The sequence below is a fragment of the Pan paniscus genome, chromosome 7 (genome assembly GCF_029289425.2).
Source record: "Pan paniscus chromosome 7, NHGRI_mPanPan1-v2.0_pri, whole genome shotgun sequence".
In the NCBI taxonomy this organism is placed as follows: domain Eukaryota; kingdom Metazoa; phylum Chordata; class Mammalia; order Primates; family Hominidae; genus Pan; species Pan paniscus.
The window spans coordinates 115,332,088-115,355,591 of NC_073256.2; the positions used below are offsets into that span (position 1 = coordinate 115,332,088).

Consider the following 23,504-nt stretch of genomic DNA (forward strand, 5'->3'; position numbering starts at 1 on the left):
AAAAAAAAAAAAGACAAGCCACTCAATAAAAATGGGAAAAATATTTGAATAGAAACTTCACCAAAGAATATATGGAGATGGCGAAGAAGCATATGAAAATATATTCAACAACATTAGTCATTAGGTAAATACAAAGTGAAGTCATATTGAGATAATCATACCCACTAGAATGACTAAAATTACCAAGTGATGATGAGGATACGGAGCAACTGGAACTCTCATAAGTTGCTGGTGGGAATGTTTAAGCAGTTAAGCATACATGTCCCATATGACTCATTCATTATGCAAAAGGAATCAAAGCATATGTCCACACAAAAACTTGTGCATTAGTGTTCATAGCTGCTTTATTTGTGATAGCCCCAAACTGGGAACAGGTAACCAGCCCTTCAGCAAGTGAATGGATAAACAAATTGTGGTGTAATCACATAGTGAAATACTACTCTGCAATAAAAAGGAACAAACTATTGACACACATATGAATATGGATGAATCTCAAAATAATTATGCTGAATGAAAGAAACCAGACAAAAAAGAATACATACTATATGATTACATTTATTTAAAGTTCCGTGGGGAGATAAAAAAAAGAAGATAAAAAATAAAATTCTAGAAAAATGCAAACTGATTTATCTGGATAGAAGGTAAATGGTTATTTGGGACTGGAGAGAGTGGGGAAGAATGAATTAGCAAGAGACAGGAGGAAAGTTTTGAGAGTAATGCATATGCTCATTATTTTGATTGTGGCGATGGTTTAATGGCAGGATACATATGCAAAATGCATCAGATTGTTTTTCTTGAGTATGTGCAGTTTGGTTTTTGTCAATTATACCTCAAAAAAACTAAAAACAAGTAGAAGAGACTGTATTATTCCAAAATTTCTATGTCATAAAACACAAAGAGAGGCTGTGGAAATGTTCTGGCCCATCACTATCCTATGGGACACTCTGGTTGATGGAAATTCTCTGTTTGCATCATACAATACAGTAGTCAGGAGCCACACGTGGCCACTGAGCACTTGAGATACAGCCAGTGCAACCCAGTAACTGAATTTTTGTTTCATTTTGTTTTGTTTGTTAGAGACAGGCTCTTGCTTTGTTGCCCAGGCTGGACTGCAGTGGTACAGTCATAGCTCATAGCTCACTGCAATCACCAACTCCTGGGCTCATGAGATCTCCTGGCCTCAGCCTCCCTAGTAGCTGGGACTACAGGCAGGTGCCACCATGCTCAGCTAACTTAAAAAAATTCTTTTTCTGCTGGGCACAGTGGCTCACGCCTGTAATCCTAGCACTTTGGGAGGCCGAGGCGAGTGGATTGCCTGAGTTCAGGAGTTCGAGAACAGCCTGGGCAACACGGTGAAACCCGTCTCTACTAAATTACAAAAAATTAGCTGGGTGTGGTGGTGTGTGCCTATAGTTCCAGCTACTCGGGAGGCTGAGGCAGGAGAATTGCTTGAACCCGGGAGGCGGAGATTGCAGTGAGCTGAGATCGTGCCACTGCACTCCACCCTGGGCAGCAGAGCGAGACTCTATCTCAAAAAAAAAAAAATTCTTTTTTCAGAAATGGGATCTTGCTATGTTGCTCAGGCTGGTCTCAAATTTCTGGGTTCAAGCAATCCTCCAGCCTCAGCTTCACAAAGCATTGGGATTACAAGCATGAGCCACCACCCCTGGCTGAATTTTTATTGTTATTTCATTTTAATCAATTTTAATTTAAATAGACATATTAGGCAGCATGGTTCTAGATTAAGGGAGACTAAGCAGATATGAAAACGAAATACAATCTCTGACCCTAGACTAGATCCTGTACTGGAAGGTGAAAAATGCTATGAAGAACATAATTAAGTCAACTGACAAAATTAGAATATGGATGGTAGATTAAATATAAGTATTGTATCAATGTAAACTTATGAAATTTATAACCATACTGCAGTTATGTAAGAGAATATCCCTCCTCTTAGGAAACACAGACTGTTTTTAAGGGAAAGGACCAGAATGTATGTAATGTACCCTCACATAGGTCAGAGAGATGACCAAGTAATCACAGGAATGGGGTAAAATGTTAACAAAGGTGAATCTGGGTAAAGAGTATTTAAGTGTTTCTTGTTTTATTTTTATGTTTGTAACTTTTTGTAAGCTTGAAATTGTTTTCAAAGAAAAAGATTTTTTAAATGCCTTTATATATGACTATGGTATTACAATTATATTGTTTATAAAGACTCCCAGTGTTTTAAAGCTACATTATGAAGCATTTATGGACAAAATAATACAATGTCTGGGCCAGGTGTGGTGGCTCACTCCTGTAATCCCAGCACTTTGGAAGGCCGAGGCAGGTGGATCACGAGATCAGGAGTTCAAGACCAGCCTGGCCAAGATGGTGAAACCCCATCTCCACTAAAAATACAAAAATTAGCTGGGCATGGTGGCAGGCGCCTGTAATCCCAACTACTTGGGAGGCTGAGGCAGGAGGATTGCCTGAACCTGGGCGGCAGAGGTTGCAGTGAGCCAAGATTGCGCCACTGCACTCCAGCCTGGGTGTTAGAGTGAGACTCCATCTCAAAAAAAAAAAAAAAAAAAAAATTACTCAGGCATGGTGGCATGCACTGGTAATTCCAGCTACTCAGGAGGCTGAAGCAGGAGAATTGCTTGAACCTGGGAGGTGGAGGTTGCAGTGAGCCTAGATTGCGACATTGCGCTTCAGCCTGGGCGATGGAGCGAGACTCTGTCTCAAAACAAACAATAATAATAATAATAATAATAATAACAACAATACAATGTCTGGGGTTTGCTTCAAAGTAATGTGGGATCTTACTATAGAGAGTGGGGACATAGCTGAAAGCCAAGCAGCCATAGATTGATTCTCCTGAAGCTGGGTGATATGTACATGGATTTATTATACTACTCAGTCCATTTTTGAAATTGGACATTATTGTATATTTTGCTTAACATTTCCATAAGTTTAAATTGGGAAAAATTGGCATCTCACTCAACATTTTTTCCTTTCAAGAATATTGTATATCTTTCCCTTACTCAGTTTGTTTCCTCTGGTATGGACTGGGAACTCTCATTTATACCAAATTATTTGTTAGGAAGATTATTTATGCAGTTCAAATGTTCCTTAAAATAATAAAAACCCTCATCAAAACAAAGACTCCTTTTAAGATTCCATCAGTGGTCATTTATTTCAAGCAATTTTAAACAATGTGTCCAAGTTCCACTATGGGAAAATATTTTGCTCAGATTCTGCAATAAAAGTTTCTTTCCATATTTAAAAATACTTATACAAAAAATACAAAAAAAAGAAAAAATAAAGAACAAAAACAAAAAAATAAAAATACACAAGTAAAATTTCATTATGAAAAATTTCATGAAATACTTTTAAAAAAATATTTTGGTTTAAATTAGTGTATCCCTAGAGATCACATTCTCTGTGAATCTTAAGGTAAAAATCCTATTTATGTGCAGCTGAGCCCAATGAGGTAACCAGGAGGTGTTTTGAACTCAGAGTATTTATGCCTTTCACTCCTAGGCCTTATTTTTCCCAGGATATGATTTTGTGTCTTATTGTTTGGCTCATTGTTTGATGGGTTTAAGTGGTTTGGAGTTTGGCTTTGGGAACGTTTAATTGTTTTAATTGCTTAAATTCGATAAAACACTCAGCTAAACCATTCTCAGCCTGCAGTCTGGCAAATACCCCATCTTCATTTTAGTGGCTCTTACATGAATCAAGACAAGGAAAGCATGTTCACAAATTTGTTTGTTGCATAAACGTTTTGTAATATGTCAGGAAGTTTGTCTTTGCCTAGCAGAAGAGTCCAGGTATAATAATAATAATAATAGAAGAAGAAGGAAAGGAAGAGAGAAAGAAAGAAGGAAAGAAAGAAAGAAAGAAGGAAGGAAGGAAGGAAGGGAGAGAGAGGAAGGAAGGAAAGAAAGAAAGAGAAAGAAAGAAAAGAAAAGAGGGAAAGAAGAGGAGGAGGGAGGGGAAGAGGGAAGAGGGGGAAGGGAAAGAGGAAGGAGAAGGGGGAGGAGGGGAAAGAGGGAGGAGGAGGGAAGAAGGAGAAGAAGAAGGAGAAGAAGGAAAGAAGGAGAAGAAGTTTCTCTTAGGAGAGGCCATATCTCTAAACATGGAAGTAGCTTTATTGGGAGACCCCTTCATGGTGTGACTCTTTGAGGTGTGGGATTTTACCTGTTTGGGAAAATGAAGACTGGAAATCCCTGCTTTTCCTATGCTAGCTTTATTGATTGGTTTGCCATTCTTGTGATTTTTCCTTCTTGCCAGAGATAGACTACTGTGCCTCATCTAATCACGGATGTCAGCACGAGTGTGTTAACACAGATGATTCCTATTCCTGCCACTGCCTGAAAGGCTTTACCCTGAATCCAGATAAGAAAACCTGCAGAAGTAAGTTACAGGGGAGTTGGAGAAGGGCTTGTTCTGCTAAATGCTCCTCTAGTTAGTTTTCCTTTCCGTGCAAATCTTAAGCAAGATGTGCTTGTATTCAGCATTGTGTCTATTAACATTATTCTCCCCTTTATTTTACTTTTTGGCTCACTAGATCCTATTATGTGGATGATTTTTAAATATTGAATAGGTCTGGCCATTAGATTCAATTAGCCAAGTGGACCCAAGCTGAAGCTCCCACCTATGTGAAATGCAGGTGCATTCTCCCTCCCCCTTATTCCCATAGCATTGGGGTCTTGGAAAAAGAAAAGAATGGGCCCAGAGATGAGAGGTAGAAGGAGTTGGTTTCTTCTACTCCTACAAGATAAGACACTTGACGGATGCTAAGAGGGAGGACATTGCAGCTTTATTCCCTTTGATAGGAAAGAAGAAGAAAAATGAGACTCTAGGACATCCCAGCAATATTCAAGGGGTACAGGGTGTCAGCGGGATGATATTGTGGATGTACTGAGTGCCTCAAATGCCTGTCATCTAGCACATCAAGGGGCATGATTGGGGATCTGAGCACGGGCCCCAGAGGGCACCTGTTTAAGACAAACCATTCCTGAGAGACTGCTAGAATGGACGGCCCACAAGGACAGAGACGATTATCTTTTTCTCGCTGCTGAATTCTCAAAAGCTCAAAGAGTGCTTGGCACTCATAGGTGTGCACAATGTTTGCTGAATGGGAATGAGTAAGTGAATCTTTCTATGATGTATCATCCTGGAGAAATTGAGGCTATTTTTTTTTTTTAATTCTTCAATCTTGTTAGAAAGATAGCCTTTTTTAGGCATGCAAGTTGTGAATTTTTTTTCGGAAAGTCTTTCCCTAGTTAGTCCACACTTATGCACACTGAATTGTTTGGGGTCTGCTGACAATGTCATTCGTAGAACTCTCTGGAGCTTCCATTGAGGGATGTAATTTTCTGTATGCTCCTTCACCCATTTCTTCCTGATGGTGTGTACAGCAGTGTTCTGCCTGGCAAGACTGCGTTTTGAAAGGTTTCACATATATCTTTTTTGAAAAGCACCATGAGCTATTTAACTGAATCCAGATGAGTCACATTCTGCTCATAGCACAGATTAACTTTCATACTCATTCTAGCAAGTGTTAAACTGTGTATAGTGGCAGATGGTTGCAAATCCCGGATTTTGAAATGGAGCCTGTCTTATAAAACTATTCCCACTGCCTTGTGAGGGTACAAACCCTGGACACATTCAAGCATTAAATGAAAATTTTAATGGAGAGCATTCAGAATGTGAAAACAATTAGATAAGCTATTTTTCATAAGACCACACATGCCTGCAATAGGTCAGAGGGCCAACTTTTCCGGTCTGGCCACTCCTCTGTGCTATTTACACCTTTTGCTAGGAGTGGGTGTGTGAGGGACTGGCTGCACCCAGGGGAAATCACTCCCAGGTGGACTCATATTTGCAGACCCAAAGCTCTTCAGTGGGCGGTGATTAGATCTGGTTCAGCTCAGATGCTCATTGCAAGCTTCCTCATGTGTTACTAATGGAGGGGAAAAAGGAAACAAGTTAGGCTTGGGGCCATGGGCGGAGGACATTTTCTTGACGTTCTGCATGTCTTACCAACCATCTGAGTCCCTTAATTTCTGCTACTCCCTCCACACCCTTCCTGGAGAGGCACTTGGAATAAGAGAAGATCCAATGCAATGCAGGCATCATTATCATGGGAAGGAGAAGACTGAGAACGGAAGAGCGAGTAGAGAGGGAGTGACCGTTTTGGAGTGGTCTGAGCGCTACAGATTGGTCCCCAGGTGGGCCTGTTTGCAAGCAAGCTGTGGCCCCGACCAGAGTCCCTAATGCTCATCCATGTATATTCAGTGGGTATAGCACCTCTTTAGCCAGGGTTCTTACTTTTTCATCCAAGAAAAATGAAATTTGTTCCTAAAGGCCAGTGTCCTCATCAGCCCTCGCCCAACGTCCCGCCTCATCGTTACATTTTCCATTGTCTTTGCTGTGAACCCAACCCTGACTCCTGAGGTCGGCCTGCAGGAGCGGCCCCTGACTTCATGCTTGCACTCAGTCCATTAGGGCAGACAGCTGTAAACGGAAGCGAGTGCTCACTGTCTCTCTGGAGCATTATGTGGATGACGGAAGCCAAGAAATTGGGTTTAAAAATCTGGAGTCCGTTATTAGAAGCCTGAGGTCTCTTGAGTGATCTGAGCATTACAAATCTTCAGCCCAGGATACAGCCATTTACGTTTAATAGGAGGTTGATGGATGTGGGTAATTTTCAAATCTAATATGAAATCTATTTTTAAAGGAATTTGATGTCATCGAAATTAAACTGGGGGAAAAAAGATCAAGGCAGAATCCTACTGAAGAAAAGATTCTTGGCCAGGATTTGTTCTTGCTCCTCATCTGGGCACAATTTCTCCTCATGGAGAGTGCTATCATCAGTTTAAGGCATGAATTATTAAGGCAGTAGTGCAAAGCACAGAAACTGCGACTGCCTTGCCTGCCCAGGTAGAGCCCTAGGGCCAAATCAGATGTGGGTTCATCCCCTGTGCTGGGCTCCAGGATCCCTGATTCTGGTACCATGATGAGTGCTCTCAAAAATTGGTGTGAAGCCCACGGGTTTGACTGAGCCAAGAGACGTGACGTCCAGGCTTGGCAATGTCACTCATATTGGTTATGTGACCCTGAGCAGCTACTTTCTACTTCTCAGGACCTGGATTTCCTAAACTGTAGGAACAGGACTTCCTGCCTTAACACCCTGTTGCCTCTCCAGTTTTTTTGAAACTTACTATCTGTGCACTCAGCTGGTATCAAAATGTACTACCTGGGGTCACTGATCTTTCATGGTTTCAGTCTTACCTGCTCAGGGCTCCAACTCTTTCACAAGTTAGCACTCAGAAAGATCGTTTGATTTGTTTTCTGACAGTCCTGTCATCTGACCTCACAGAGCTTTAGTGGACACTCTGGGCCTTACCAGATTAAGTTGTGTCCATCCTGTGGGTGCCATGTCAGAGCACCTATCATGGTACCAGATATAGGATGCACAGTAAGTCCTCAATAAATATTTAGTGAATGAATAAGTGAGTGAGTGAATATCTAAGAAGCACACACATGAGGAAATATGACAAAAGGGTGGTGAGAAGGCAAAGAGCCACCGTTAAATGTCTGCTAAAAAGAACCATTTGGAGAAGGTTTTTTTTTTTTTTTTTTTCCCAGACAGAATCTCATTCTATTGCCCAGGCTGGAGTGCAGTGGAGCAATCTTGGCCCACTACAACCTCTGTCTCCCAGGCTCAGGTGATTGTCTCACTTCGGCCTCCCTAGTAGCTGGGACTACAGGCGTGCACCATCATGCCTGACTAGTTTTTGTATTTTTAGTAGAGACGGGGTTTCACCATGTTGTCCAGGCTGGTCTCAAACTCCTGGACTCAAGTGATTCTCCCTCCTTAGTCTCCCAAAGTGCTGGGATTACAGGCATGCGCCACCACGCCCAGCCGAAAAGGGTGGTATTTGAATAGCTGCCTGCCAGATTGCTGGGTGATAACCTCTTTAAGAATCTAAATGGTTTTCAGTTGAATTATCTCATGTGTAAATCATTCTTTAAAAAAAAAATCTTGCTGGGCGCGGTGGCTCACGCCTGTAATCCCAGCACTTTGGGAGGCCGAGGCGGGCGGATCACGAGGTCAGGAGATCGAGACCATCCTGGCTAACACGGTGAAACCCCGTCTCTACTAAAAAATATTTAAAAATTAGCCGGGCTTGGTGGCGGGCGCCTGTAGTCCCAACTACTCAGGAGGCTGAGGCAGGAGAATGGCGTGAACCTGGGAGGTGGAGCTTGCAGTGAGCCGAGATCGTGCCACTGCACTCCAGCCTGGGCGACAGAGTGAGACTCTGTCTCAAAAAAAAAAAAAAAAAAAAAAAAAAAAAAAAAAAAAATCTTGCTTGAAACATTATTTACTAATTTATTTTAATTTTTTAAAAATGTTTTTCTTTTTATATTTTTATTGTATGTGCTGCTGAAGCGAGAGCTTCAGCATTTTTTTTATATTTTTAAAATTTTTTAAATTGATTTTTTTATATTTTTAAAATTGATACAACATAGTTGTACCTCTTTTTGGTATTTATTTATTTTTTAAAATTGACATAAAAATTGTATACTTGTATACAATATGTTGTTTTGAAATACGTAAATATAAATTTTTCTTAAAGACAACATTGGCTTTTTTAGTGTGGCAAAATATATATAACATAAAATGTACCATTTTAACCATTTTTAAGTATCTAGTCCAGTGGTATTAAGCACATTCACATTGTTGTGCAACCATCACCACCTTCAATCTCCAGAACTTCTTCACCCCAAACTGAGACTCTATACCCATTAAACAATAATTCCCCAGCTCCTCCTCCTCCATCTCCTGGCAGCCACCAATCTACTTTTTGTCTATGAATTTGACTATTCTAGGTGCCTCATATAAGTGGAATCATAGAACATTTGTCCTTTTGTAACCAGCTTATATTGCTTGGCATAACGTCTTCAAGGTTCATTCAGTTGTAGGACGTGTCAGAATTTCCTTCCTTTTTAAGGCTGAATAATATTCCGTTGTATCTATACATCATCCTTTGTACTCATCCTTTGATAGATCCCTGGGTTGCTTCCACCTTTTGGCTTTTATTTATTAATGCAGCTATGAACTTGGGTGTGTATACCCAGAAATGGAATTGCTGGGTCATATGGTTAATTCTATATTTAATTTTTTGAGGAACCGCCATGCTGTTTTCCACAGTGGCTGAATGCTGGGTTTTAAAAAGAGAGTTGACTAAAGATCATTTCACCTTTCCCTGATGGTGTAATGGAGTGATTCCTACAGGCAGTAGACTGCGGGCCCTTCCTGTTCTGTGTTTGTCTGTCTGTCTGTGACTGGTGTTTTATTGCCAGGCCTATTTTCCTCCATCGAAGCTCTTGGCTTGTTGAGGCTGCTGATGAGTTTCAGGTAGATGAATGGAAACTGCACACAGCTAACAATATCCTGCCTCTCCTCACATGGGAGTGAGCTCCAGAGAGAGTGCCAAGGGTCAGTGACACAGCAAGGTGATATCTTTTCTTCTACACCAGCCCTGCATGTTGCGGCCTTCTCTCCATGCACTCTGTCTGCAGACATTCTGCTCATACTCTGGGCATGAAGCAAGCTCCAGCCACCAGTCACCTGGGAGGGCACGTCATGGATTCTTTTTTTTTTTTTTTTAATTTTAATTTTTTTAAAGACGGAATCTCACTCTGTCATCCAGGCTGGAATACAGTGGTGCGATCTTGGCTCACTGCAACCTCCATCTCCTGGGTTTTAGCGATCCTCTCACCTCAGCTTCCCAAGTAGCTGGGACTACAGATATGTGCCACCATGCCTGGCTAATTTTTGTATTGTTAGTAGAGGTGGGCTTTCACCATGTTGGCCAGGCTGGTCTTGAACTCCTGACCTCAAGTGATCCATCCACCTCAGCCTTCCAAAGTGCTGGGATACAGGCATGAGCCACCGTGTCCAGCCAGATCCTTTAACAGACCCTTTGAGGGGTCCTTCAGGTCTGGGTCCCACTCACATTTCCATTTTTACTAGCAGTGGATCTTGATCAAGTTATTAACCTCGCTAAACCTCAATTCCTCAGCTTTGAAATATGGATAACAGGCCAGGTACGGTGGCTCACACCTATAATCCCAGCACTTTGGGAGGCGGAGGCGGGTGGATCACAAGGTCAGGAGATCGAGACCAGCCTGGCCAATATGGTGAAACCCCGTCTCTACTAAATATATAAAAATTAGCCTGGCGTGGTAGCGGGCACCTGTAGTCCCAGCTACTCAGGAGGCTGAGGCAGGAGAATTGCTTGAACCCAGGAGGCAGAAGTTGCAGTGAGCCGAGATCACGCCACTGCACTCCAGCCTGGGTGACAGAGCGAGACTCCGTCTCAAAAAAAAAAAAAAAAAGAAAGAAATATGGTTAACAATCACACATATCTTGCAGGGTCAAATGAAGTTATGTTTGTAAAGTGGTTGGCACAGCATCTGGCATTTAGCAGGTATTTAAGAAATGGCAGCAGTTATGATGCTATGATTATCATCACTAATGTTACTATCAGACTGCCACTAATAGTGAGAAAAATAAAGATGGCATGGTCCCTGCTCGTGGAACTCAAGTCTAGTGAAAGAAACAGACTTTGAAGCATCACAGATACAAAGCATACTACATAACCATTGTGATGAATGCTACGAAAGAGAGGTCCTGTAGAAAGAACTGACTTCATCTGGGAGGTCACAAAAGATGATAAAATGATGTTGAGCTGACCGTGAAGGAAGATAGAGGTTAGCCAGTGCAGCAAGGAGCCACTGAGACAAGAGGGTGATGTGTCATATCTTTAAGTGATTTGTGGATGTGAGCTTCATCAGATAACTTTTGGGCAGATACATGGTAAAAATAAAATCTCTTCATTACTTTATGATTTCAGATCATTTCCCCTGTATCAGTTATGGTGCTTTTTGTTCACACAAAACAGGAAATCCAATTAATGGTGTTTTAAGTCAGAAGGACTTTTATTTTTTACCTAACAAGTCCAAAGGTGGTTGGTCCTATGGATGGCTCAGTGACTTAGTGATATTATCAAGAACCCAGACTCTTTCTGTCTTTCTATTCTGGCAAAGTATGTTGCATTTACATTTTCATCCTTGTTACCTCTTGGTTACAAGATGGTTGCTGCAGCTCCCAGCATCATATCCTTACACTACAAGACTCAAAGGCAGAAAGGACAGAGAGCAGAGAAAAGCATTTCTCTTTATACAACTTTGTCTTTTTTTTTTTGAGACAGAGTCTCACTCTGTTGCTCAGGCTGGAGTGCAGTGGCACAATCTCAGCTCACTGCAACCTCTGCCTCCTGGGTTCAAGCGATTCTCATGCCTCAGGCTCCCAAGTAGCTGGGATTGCAGGTGCATGCCACCATGCCCAGCTAATTTTGTTTTTTTGTTTGTTTGGTTTTAGTAGAGGTGGGGTTTCACCATGTTAGCCAGGCTGGTCTTGAACTCCTGGCCTCAAGTGATCTGCCCACCTTGGCCTTCCAAAGTGCTGGGATTACAGGCATGAGCCACTGTGCCTGGCCACCTTTGTCTTTTCAGGAAGAAAAATCTTTCTTGAGGGCCCCCAGTAAGCTTCTTATGTTTCATTGGTCAGAACTAGGGCATATTCCCACCCCTTGACCAATGACTGACAAAGAAGAACATGGTTGCCACGCTGGCTTAGACCAGCCATGACTCATGCTTGGGGGTCATGGGGTAATGGTTATTGGCAAGACAACCAACAGTGTCTGCCACATCCCCAGAAAAAGAACAATGCTGTGCAGTTAAACTGATCCAGCCCAGCAAATGAGGTCAGTGGTGACCTTTTCCCGCAACACCAGTCTCATAAAGCCTCTCCACAAGCTCATTTTGTGTCCTTTTCCAGTTCTCTATCTCCCCTGGAGCCTGCTATGTGTGGGGTCTTATGGCTTTAGCATTTTCTACCAGGAAAGGAATTGCTTATTGGCTCCTGGTTATGACACAGTTTCCATCTGCTGGCAGAAACACAGCATGGATAGAGTGACCTTACCATAGGACAGAACTGCAGTAGCCTGGGGCAGCATCAGAGATACGCCTCCTCCAGTCCCATGATACTATGCCAGCGTGGTCTCAACAGAGCAAGGCGAAGCATTTAGATCCTTCTTCATGAAACTGCCAACCCCTGCGTCCCTAAATAGCTGGATATTTTGCAAGATCACCTTTTGTTTATTCTGCCTTGTGCCATCCAATGTCACTGTCAGATGTCACTGTAGACAGAAGCTCTCTACATGCTTTGAGCCCTAGTGATCAGGTTAACTTGAGAGAGATACTGGATTTTCTTAGCTTTTCCATCTTTCTTGGAAGGAGGTAGGCTGGGGAGTGTGGCTCTCACCCCAGCTCTCAGCTCTTTGGCCACTGACTCAGTTCAGCTCAGCTCAACTGAGCCTTGGCTTGCTCTTTGGCCATCAAAGAGGGAAAATGCTGGAGAATCCACAGGTATACTTCAGGTGCCAGGCCCTCTTTTAAACAAGCTCCTGGAGAGCAGGAGCTATTTTCTCTGTGTCCTGTAGCTCACCTGGTTTCCTGAAGATTTAGTGAAGTTTGTCTGCCTTGCCACCTCTACTGCAAAGTCTTCTTCAAGACATAACCCTGGCCTTGTCACCTCCACCAACATTCTCACCTCTAGTCACCTGTTTAGAGCCTTCACTGATTCATCCTGGGGCTTGCAAAGCCCGCACGACCAGTCATGCTCAGGTGGGCCAGCTCCCTCTGCCTCCCAGCCTCATCTCTCTCCTCACACTCCAGCCATACTTGGCTCCTCACAGCTCCCCAGGCATGCCCCTCACCCTCATCCCCAGGCATTTGTGTTCACTGTCCCCTCATCCCTGGGCGTTTGTGTTCACTGTCCCCTCATCCCCGGGCATTTGTGTTCACTGTCCTCTCATCCCCGGGCGTTTGTGTTCACTGTCCCCTCATCCCAGGGCGTTTGTGTTCACTGTTCCCTCATCCCCAAGCACTTGTGTTTTTTGTCTCCTCACCCTCAGGTGTTTGTGTTTGCTGTCCTCGAGTCCTCATGTTCTCCTTCCGGTTGAGCTCCCTTACCTATGGAACTCCTCCTCCTCCCTGGAGCCTCCTGTTGGCCTTATCTCTTCTTGGAAGACCCTCTCACCCCAGGACCCAGTGAGGCCCCTGCTCTGTGCTCTGCATTGTCTTTTAGTTGCTGTCCTTGTCTGACTCCTCACCAGAGCCTGAACCCATTGAGGCAGGGCCTCCATCTCAGTCGTCATTAAATCTCCGAATCTAGCTCAAGGCCTGGCACTTGGCTGGCAGACAAATGAATGAATGATCTGTCCCGGCTTGCCTCAGCAGGCAGCACCCACCAGCCCTCTCCATGGGGGCTCATGGGAGCCCCGAGGGGCTGCCATCAGCCCTGGGAGAGGTCCAGAGTCTGAAGGAAGGTCTGCCCTTCTTCCCCTCAGGGATCAACTACTGTGCACTGAACAAACCGGGCTGTGAGCATGAGTGCGTCAACACGGAGGAGAGCTACTACTGCCGCTGCCACCGTGGCTACACTCTGGACCCCAATGGCAAAACCTGCAGCCGTGAGTGTACCCTAGGGGTGGGGTGCTGATGGAGGGTGGGGTCCACTCACGGACGCGGGCGGGTTCACTAGCAACCAGTTATTTCTGGAGCCCACCGGGTTTCCTGATGGTCTGTCAGGTGTATCCTTCCTTATCCTCAGTTTCATCACCCATAGAATGTGACTATTAATACTATCGGCCTAGCCAACTTGGGTTGCAAGGATTAAAAGAATTAATAGGAATAGGCCGGGCGCGGTGGCTCACGCCTGTAATCCCAGCACAGGGAGGCCAAGGCGGGCAGATCACCTGAGGTCAGGAGTTCAAGACCAGCCTGGCCAACATGGTGAAACCCTATCTCTACTAAAAATACAAAAAATTAGCTGGGTGTGGTGGTGGGTGCCTGTAATCCCAGCTACTCGGGAGGCTGAGGCAGGAGAATTACTCGAACCTAGGAGGCAGAGGTTGCAGTGAGCCAAGATTGCGCCATTGTACTCCAACCTGGGCGACAAAGCAAAACTTCATCTCAAAAAAAAAAAAAAAAAAGAATAGGAGTAAAATACTTAGAACAGCACTGCTAGGCATAAGCACTCAATAAACGTTAACTAATATTAGTATTTGCTGTTGAGCGTATTTACTAGGTCAGACAGGCCTAATTTCAAATCCAACCTCTCCCACCTACTAGATGTGTGTGAACTTGGGCAAGTTATTTAACTTCTCCATGCTTTGATTTCCCATCTATGACAAAAAGCAAAACTAATAGTCGTATTATTCCCACAGGGTTTTTATAGGGAGAAATAGGAGCCATTTTGATATGTTAGCCTGGTGCCTGGCACAGGGTAAACTTCCAATCAAGGGGAACAGTGATGGAGCCTGTGAAAGGGGCCAGTGCCTGGCGCCAGACTGGGACAAGAGGCCGGAGGGGACAGACCTTGGAAAGCAATGGGCTGCAGAGGCTGATCTGAGGGCAGAATCAAGAAACATGGGATTTTCTGAGAAGGCTTGTCTTAATTTTCTTGTGTCAGAGCCACAACAAAGCTCCACTGGGTGATGTAAATGTATGGGAACTTGCAGGCTCTGCCAGCTGGGCGGCTCCGTGTTTTTTTATGAGGCACCATCTCCACGGGTCCTGGCCAACAGGATAGGAGCGCCTGAGTGTGGTGATGGACCCTATGCCCTTGGCATGCGGGAGAGGGGGCCCATCTCCATGACATGGCCTATGCAGAAGGGGCCCTTTATGTGCCTTTCCACTCAGCAAGCCCTACATCTGCTCCCCTTTGGAGATAGAGATAGATTGTGAGTGAGGACAGTGCAGCTGTTGAGCCCTGGGCTCCACACTGCCAGCAGGGAAGTTTCCCAGATGAAATAAGAGGTCCAGGGCAGTCCTCAGGAAAGCGTGGCTCCTCTAGTGTCCAGAGAGAACAAAGTGCCTCGGTAAAGGCTTTCTAAGGACTGATCTCAGAGGCCAAAGGGCTTTTGAACTGGAAAGTGGTGCCAAAGTCAGTGCCTGCTGTACGTTGCCTCTGCATGTCTCTGAGTCCTTTTGAGAGGCCAGCGGGGAGCGGGTCTCCCATTCAACAGGAGATGCCCTGGTGACCATGGATCTGTGTGTATCCTGCCTGTTTCCCGGAGTGTCAGGTCTGCCAGCTGATGGCCCTGGCAATTTTCCCAGGGCAGGTGGTCCTGACCTGGCTGAGCCCACGCAGATCACCAGGGACATGGCTTGACTGCCCCTCCCAGCATGCCTCCAGGGGCCAGAAGAGCTCTAAGAATGGACCACAAGAGATCGGGACCCTCCCTTCTCTCTGGGACCTAGTCAACTCTAAGAAAGTACAAACCAAGCTGTTTCTGTCTCGCAGTCCTTAGAGAAAGCCACAGGCTTCTGCTTTCTCTGAGGAATCAGGGAGCCCAGGCCATAAAGACAGCAAGCAATTCTGAGGCACTCACTCTGTGCAGGCAATGCCCTGAGCACTTCCCATGCATAAACTCCCTGCATCCTCACAGCCGCCCTACTGGGCACCCACATTCTTGTCGCTATTTAAACAAGGGCAAACTGTGACACAAAGGGATTAAGTCACTGTCCTGGGGTCCTGTGACTAGCAAATGGCAACACTAGGATGTGAACACAGGCAATTAGCTCCCAAGATCCAGCAAGTGTTCGCAGGAGGTGCATCCACCAGTGGAATGTTCTGGAAGGCACTGGTCCCAGGCTCTGCGGGAGTCAAGAGGCCCACTTGGCAGACCTGCACAAGGCCTCCAGTGTCTGTCCAGTCTCTGGAGGTGCATTTTCTCCATAAGGGAAACCTGGGAAGCAGCCTGCCGGGCTGATAGTGGGAGCTGTTCACCACAGCTGTGTGTTCATTAGCCTTCGGCACTTGCTGCCTGGAGGACCAGCTGTGCAGCATTCGGATGCCAGGATAGGCCACACATGCAGTCCCAGGCTTTGGTTTGTTTTTTAATCTGGATGTCCCGATGGTGGGGGTAAAAAAAATAGAAATTGATTTCATTGAGAATGACAACTCTTTTTCATTTTCAATTAGAAATGAAACTATATGACTAATTCTTACTCAGCACTACTTGATAATAATAATGTGTTCATTAAGTGGTTGCTGTATGCTAGCTACTGTTCTGAGCGCTTTACATAGTCAACCCCTCTTATTCTCACCCTATTCCTATAAGAAAGCAACCATCAACATCCATATTCACAAGTCAGGAAACGATGGCAAAGAGGCCGTGGGACTGCCCAGCATCCATAGCTAGGAAGTGGCAGAGGTGTGATTTGAACCCAGGTAGTTTGATGCCAGAACCTGCATTCTAAGCACTACTCTATTAGCTGTGTGGCTTTGATCTTGACCTTCCTGAGCCTCACTTTCCTCTCTGTGAAATGGGAATTGCACCTGCTCTCAGAGGTGCCCTGAGACTGTGGATTCTGTGTGCCATGGCCCTGGCAGAGTGCTGCTGTCGTCAACACCAGGGACAGCATTCCCCAGCCATTGGGGTTGTATGCTTTACTCTTCAAAGAAAAAAATGGGAAAGAAGGCTGGGCATGGTGTCAGGCACCTGCAACCCCAGCTAGCTACTCTGGAGGCTGGGGCAGGAGAATCGCTTGAATCCAGGAGGTGGAGGTTGCAGTGAGCCGAGATCTCGCCACTGCACTCCAGCCTGGGTGAAAAGGGAAAGAAAACCAACAAGCCAGTCTGATTTTCTAGAGGGATCAGTGGTGTGGGGTAGAATGACACCTTCCCTGTGGCTTGTTATGCCTCCGGTTTTGTTTTTGAATCTTGGTTGCTGGTGGGGTATTGCCCCCTCGGCTCCTCTATGCTTTTGCGTGTGTGAAAATGCAGGAGTGGACCACTGTGCACAGCAGGACCATGGCTGTGAGCAGCTGTGTCTGAACACGGAGGATTCCTTCGTCTGCCAGTGCTCAGAAGGCTTCCTCATCAACGAGGACCTCAAGACCTGCTCCCGTGAGTCCCTCCGCGCTCCTCTCGTAGGGGAAGGTTTGCACCAGGAGTGAAACCTATGTGACTGCAGAGGGCACAGGTCGTACTTGGGCACCCCTCCCCTGCCCCTTGCTCTGCTCCAGGAGATAGTGAGGATGTCCACTGGGACTGCATGCCTTCGAGGGAGGGCGGGGTGAGCATGACGGTCACTTGATCTAATCACTGTCGCCCAGAGGTCTCACTGATAAAGGGCTGCCTGGCTTTTGGTTTTGCAGGGGTGGATTACTGCCTGCTGAGTGACCATGGTTGTGAATACTCCTGCGTCAACATGGACAGATCCTTTGCCTGTCAGTGTCCTGAGGGACACGTGCTCCGCAGCGATGGGAAGACGTGTGCAAGTAAGTGTCTGAAGGACAAGCAGGACCTGCACAGGCGTTCCGTGGGTGCCGGTGTGGGTGCGCTGCCGACGTGTATATGTGCCTGTGTGTCCTGTCTCCAGGCTTTGCTGGGCCTGCATGAATGTGTGTGACAGCATCTCTTAGCCATTGAGCCTCGGTGGCTGCTTCACCAACTCCCCTCAGTCTTCCTTCCCCCGTGCCCTGAAGTGGCTTTTTGCTGTTTCCACCTCCCTGTCATTCTGAAGCTGGACAGAGCCCTAGTCCTCAGCTCTCTCTGCTCTACCCCCAGCCAGCTAGTATGGCACATGAATAATAATAATGTGGACCCCTCACTGACTGCTGGCTGCATGCTGGGCACTGTGCTAAGCACATGTGCTGTTGCATTCAGGGGACAGATGAGGAAAAACTGTAGCTCAGATTAAGTAAAGAGCCTAAGGTCACCAGCTAGTAAGTGGTGGGTTCAAACTCTGCTGGCTGTGATTCCAAAGTCAGTCCTGGGAGAAGAGGATGCTCCTGAGAAACGCTTTGCCCTGCTTTCTGATCCCGGTGATCTCACAGCACATGGTGAGGCTGGCAGTGATGTGTCCTGGGTACATCTTTCCTTGCAGCTGGTCCCAAATCTTGTCTCGATTAAAAAAAAAAAATTGCTCCCAGACCTCCTTCTCTCCTTTACTGAAGAATGCTGGTGTGTTTGTTGCCCTGCAATCCTGTTTTGAAGTGGACCAAGATAAAGAATTGAAATATAGTCATTTTGAGAGAAGGGATCAGAAATGAAAGAAAAGGACCGCAATTTATCTTCCCCAGCCTGCTGGTCTTTCTGGTTATAGGGCCAAGTTCCCTGACCACTGATATAATTGTAGGCACAACTTAATTTATCCACTTTTTATATCATCTATTCATCTAGGCAGATGAGCTGGCTGCACAGTTGGGCGTGCCTCTCTATGCTGCCTGTGAGAAAATATTTCCAGTTTGGGACAGATCCTTGGATCTCAGCAAATGGGTTATCCATGTTATAGCTTTTGGTGGCTCCCTGCCCAGCTGCCTCCCAGACTGCTGCTGCAGCCAGCTCAGGGAGGGATTGGGCACAGGGGATGCAGAAAGAGGGTGGGTGTGTCGAATTGCATCGACATTGACAGCATGCCAAAGCCAGATGTAAGGGGTTTGTTGGTTTGTTTAATTCTCCATCATTTTAGATTATTCTGAGAATAAGAGGAGTCATTCTTTTGTCCACCTCGTTCCTGTAATAATCAAGAACTGACTACAAGATGGTTGTAGGACCCTACGAAATTCTCATGAGCCCTTCTAAACAAATGCAGCTCCATCTCCTTTGAATCAGGTGCCCCTTCCTCTCCCCTGCCCAGGTCCACATCTGGATTTTGACCTGGCCACTTTTAAGTGTTGCCCATTTTCTCATTTAAAGTGGGTTTCTAACCAGTGGCACAGTGGAACCATCTACATGAGTAAATGTCCAACAATGCAATGAATAGTGAATTTTGTTAATTATATATGGTTGTGTCTAGATGAGAACTTGTGAGCTAATCAGATAAGTGAGAATTGTCCTCAGGAACCGTATAGGAGAGATGCATTTCACCCACCAGCTGATACATATGCATTGAGCTATTCCCCTAATTGAAGACTTTCTGCCTGTCCCAGAATGATTCATTCCGACTGTCCTGTCCTGTAATAATGGGCTAGGTTTTCAGTGTGGCCACAGCTAACTGGGGGTTGGGATGTATGTTCCCCAGCTTTACTCCTGATGACAAAGGGCCAGACGACATGACTGCACCTATTTGGTAAAGCCTTCTGGGGGGCAGTCAGGCCTGGCTCAGCAGATAAGAGTGTCCTTGGCTCTTTATAGAGGCAGCCTCCACTTAGAGCTTTGATAGCAAGTGGTCTTAAGAATGTGTCACTCACCTTCTGGAAAGTTCTCTAAAGCATGGAGGGGTTCCAGGGGCCCTGGGATGAAATGGGCACTGCTGTGCCCCTACCTCTTCAGGCACCTTGGGTTCTCTGGCCTCTGGAGCGATGTCCCCTCCCTTCCTCCAGCCCCCTGACCCCAAGCTCTGCTTTCCCAGATTTTCCCCAAAGGCCTTTTTGCCTCGGGCAGTTAGATGCACAGACTCAGGGTGTGGGGGGTCAGGGAGGGGATGGGGCGATCTCTTTTACCAGCTGCAGCTGAGCAGACTCCTTCCCTCTCTAGACGTTTCCCTGAGATTGACCTTGTGCAAGGGCATCCCAGCACCAAGAAAGACTCTATAGGCCTGATGTGCATGGACCACACTGCCCACTGGCCTGCAAGCTCCTGGAGGTTGGAGGTCAGAGGCCAACATGAAATGACTGGGAGTGTGAATGGACAGAGGCCACCTGTCTTTTTGCCCTACGGCCCCTGGCACAGGGTCCGCTCCCCACTTAATAACCTTCAGTGGCTCTCCACTGTCTCCCAGAATAAATTTCCACTGTACTCCTTGATTTGGCAGAGTGCAGAACCCCCTCTTCCACTTCTTCAGCCTCACCCCAGGCCCTCCCTGAAGCCACCTCCTGTTCTTTAGCCAAAGTGGCAAGTCCCCTATTCTCTGAACAGGCCTGGTGCCTTCCAGCCCATCCCAATGTCACCCCCATGGGTAACCTCCTCTTCCACCTGATAGGCTCTCCTCTCCTCCTCCCACCCCAGGCTCTGCTGGGGCCTCTCTGCAGAGCTCTCCTGCCCAGCCTCACCTTGGGGCTCTCTGTGCACATGTCTGAGAAACAGTGTGGCAGAGCAGTAAGAGTACTGAACTGGAAGCCCAAAGACTGGGTTTAAATCGTGTCGCTTCTACCCTAGGCAAGGGAATTGGCCCTCCGGGATCTGACTGCTCATCTCTGAACTGAGAATGGTCGTTGCTGCCTTTCAAGGCCACTGTGTGGTTCAGGGAGACTGCTGTTGCAGTGCTATGTGAACTTGTGGACTGCCGTGACCCCTAAGGGATTCCTCTTCCTTTCTCCCCTCCCAGCATCAGAACCCCCTGCACTGAGGAGACTCGGAAGGTAGCTCCTGGTATTGCTGCCTGGAAACCCATCTCCCAGGGCCAGGCCTGCTCTCCTTGGAGGGGCCCCAGAGACGCACAACTCTGGAAGGGGGCTGGACTCAGGAGTCCAGGGGCTGTCCTATGAGGGACCCTCCCTTCTGCAGGCGGAGGACACCAACGGGGATCAGAGCCGTCAGCCTAGGGCACTGGGGGATCTCTGCTGGTGATACTCCCAGTCCAACTACCACAGGCAGAACTGCGAGGGCCTGTTAGGCTGCCTGAGGCCCTGAGCTTGGCCTTCCAGGGCTGAGGCAGGCCCAGGCAAGGCTAGGGGAGTGTCTTAGTCTACTCGGGCTCCCATCACAAAATACCATAGGCTGAATGTTGTTTCTTAACCACAGAAATTTATTTCTCACAGTTCTGGAGGCTGGAAGTCCAGGATCCAGGTGCTGGCATGGCTGGGTTCTGGTGAGGGCCCTCTTCTTGGTTTGCAGCCAGCCAGCACCCAGCTGTGTCCTCATATTGCATGGGTTGTAGGGGGTGAGAGACCAAAAGAGTGCAGGCAAGTTCTCTGGTGTCTCTTCTTATAAGAACACTAATCCTATCAGGTCAGGATCCTGCCCTCACAACCCCATCTAAACCTAATTACCTCCCAAAGACTCCACCTCTGAATACCCTCACATCAGGGTTAGGGATTCAGATGTGAATTGTGGGGGAAACAGTCTGTAGCAGGGAGTACGGGGAGGGGACCACCCTCACTCTCATGTATTCACATTACAGGCTTGATGCAACAGAAGGGAGGTAGAGATTTTCCCTTATTTTGTGGGAAACGGACACATGGAGGAAAGTGATGCCTCCAAGCTGGCCCTGGTCGGGGAGTCAGTGGCAGAGCCAGGACCAAAGCCGAGTCCCCTGATTTTAGGATCTTTTGCCCAGTGTGAGATGCCCTGGAAAAGCACATCTCAGTTCAGCTGCTTCTTGGTTTGTCTGAGAAAAAGCCTATATTAAGTTAGCAAAGGATTGGCTGCTGCTAGTTTTATTATGAGAAAAGCCAGGAAGCAGTGTAATTCTATCTGTCGGCTTCTGGTTACTGTCTTGGCAGATGGCCACTGTGGCTTTCTCTCTCTGGGGTTGGGGTTGGTTTTAACAACGTCTTATGTGGAGCCCCAGACGCAGGATTGCTGTCTGTCATCACGGCAGAGGTGCAAGTCCACAGAACACGTTGCCCCACAGTTGCTGCGCCACAGACTTACGTGACTCACCTGTGTCAGTGTGCAGGGCTGCTAGACAGGGACCCTAAAGACCCGTGCTACATCCTAAAACTTCTAATCATCCTGAGCACACGCTGCAGAATCCATTCACGATGAGGGTTTAATTAAACACGTAGGCCTGGGTCCTTATGTGTAAAAGGAGGAGAATCCTTCTTTGAGAGGAAAAATGTTTTCTGTCTCCCTCTTGAGATTTCTTACATCCTCCCACCTATTTCACTTAAGTGATGGCTCCTAATGGAGTCTGTCTTTACTCTCCTCTCTGGGTTTGAATCTACGTACTTCCTTAAGCGCTTGGTTCCTTTACCCTCGTTCTCTACAAATATTTACTGTGTACCTGCATTGTGCGGGGTGCTGGGGATCTCTGGGGTTGATGCAGATTCGGTTTGTGCCCTGACAGTGTTCAAAGCTTCTCGGGGAAGAAGGATAGCAGAGACAGCGTCCATTCCTTATGGTGAGAGTGGTGATGTTAGAAGGATGGAGCCTTGGGAGCACCCCCTAGTCTAGAGAAAGAGAAGTTTAATCCAACACCCAGAGGAGGGGGCTGTGGGAGCCTCCCCTAGTCTAGAGAAAGATGTTTAATCCGACACCCAGAGAGTGAGTACAGTGAGACAGCCAGAGATGGAGGGGAAATGCTTCACTAGGGGCCAGAGAGCGAACTGCAGGAAGTTCTGTGCTCTGAGTACGGGGTACTGAATGCGAGAGGGAGGCGGTGGGTGAGAGACGAGCCTGGGGACGCCGGCGGGACACATCACCCACCTACAGCCTTCAGAGACTTCCTGGCCGGCCTCTCTTGAGAAAATGATTTTTGTCTAGTTTGTCTTCTGAGAATCTGCCAGGCTGCCTCAGCACACTCTCTTAAGCTAGGATGATCTGTGGATGTGCAGCTGGACCTGGGACACGGAGGTCTATTTGAATATAGTCCCATCTCTGCCCCCAGGACAGCTAAGACCAGTCACCTCTGAAGGTTCAGGGACATTGGGAAAGTCACTTCCCCTCTGACCATCAGTTTTCTCATCTTTAATGAAGGGGTTGGACTAGTTCATATCCAATGAGTTGAACTTCCAGCCCCCAAACAAGGATATTGCCTGGCTCAGATAAGTGCTCCGTAAACACTTGCTGAATGAATGGACTTACTGTGGTGCCCACCATAGTCTCCCAGGCTGAAGACACCCAGTGGTACTGAGTCAGGGGTGGTGGCTCTCTTTGCCTGTTAGGGGACCACTGAAGCATTTTCCTATAGGGGAGTATCTTTGCCCTGGGTAGAAACTGACTCCAAGTTGGTTTCCAGACTTGGTGGATAGAAAGCTAGCGCCTATGGTCAGGAGGTTAACTATCATCCACCTTTGGCATTCTCTAATTTCCCATCCATGGTTCTTTGAATTTATAAGTGGCCCAGAACATCCCTGAAGGGCAGAAACTGGACATTTTGCTGAACAAATGTGAGTCGTGCATTTTGCAAGGTGGGTGTGTGGGAGAGAGTGGGAAGCCTAGCTGGCCACAAACATCCACACATCCCATGGGGTTCTTATTTAAAACATCTGCACAAAACCCCTGTGAGGTGGATCTAATTACCTTCAATTTTCAGAATAGCAAACTGAGGAAATGTTTCCTTTTGTTCAACAGGTCTTTCCTAGGGATCTGTTAGGTGCCAGGCATTATGGCCACTGCCAACATCTCACCTCTGATGATTCGTTGAAATCATCTATGGGGCTTGGAAAAAGTCTAAAGGCCCAGGCAGCATCCCAGAAACCCTGAATCAGAAACAGAAACAGAGACTGTCTTACATTGTTGGTGAGAGTAGAGATTGAAATAA

General features: G+C 46.5%; 1 protein-coding gene across 2 annotated transcripts in view; it reads left to right on the plus strand.

The window, feature by feature from the left end:
• MATN2 (matrilin 2) overlaps positions 1-23,504 on the plus strand; it is a 168,007-nt gene that overhangs the window by 122,001 nt on the left and 22,502 nt on the right. For both annotated transcript variants that reach the window (XM_034966399.2, XM_034966398.3), the window contains exons 7-10: positions 4,279-4,401; positions 13,476-13,598; positions 16,919-17,041; positions 17,293-17,415. In XM_034966399.2, the coding sequence (XP_034822290.2) occupies positions 4,279-4,401; positions 13,476-13,598; positions 16,919-17,041; positions 17,293-17,415 (492 nt within the window). The remainder of the gene's footprint in view (positions 1-4,278; positions 4,402-13,475; positions 13,599-16,918; positions 17,042-17,292; positions 17,416-23,504) is intronic.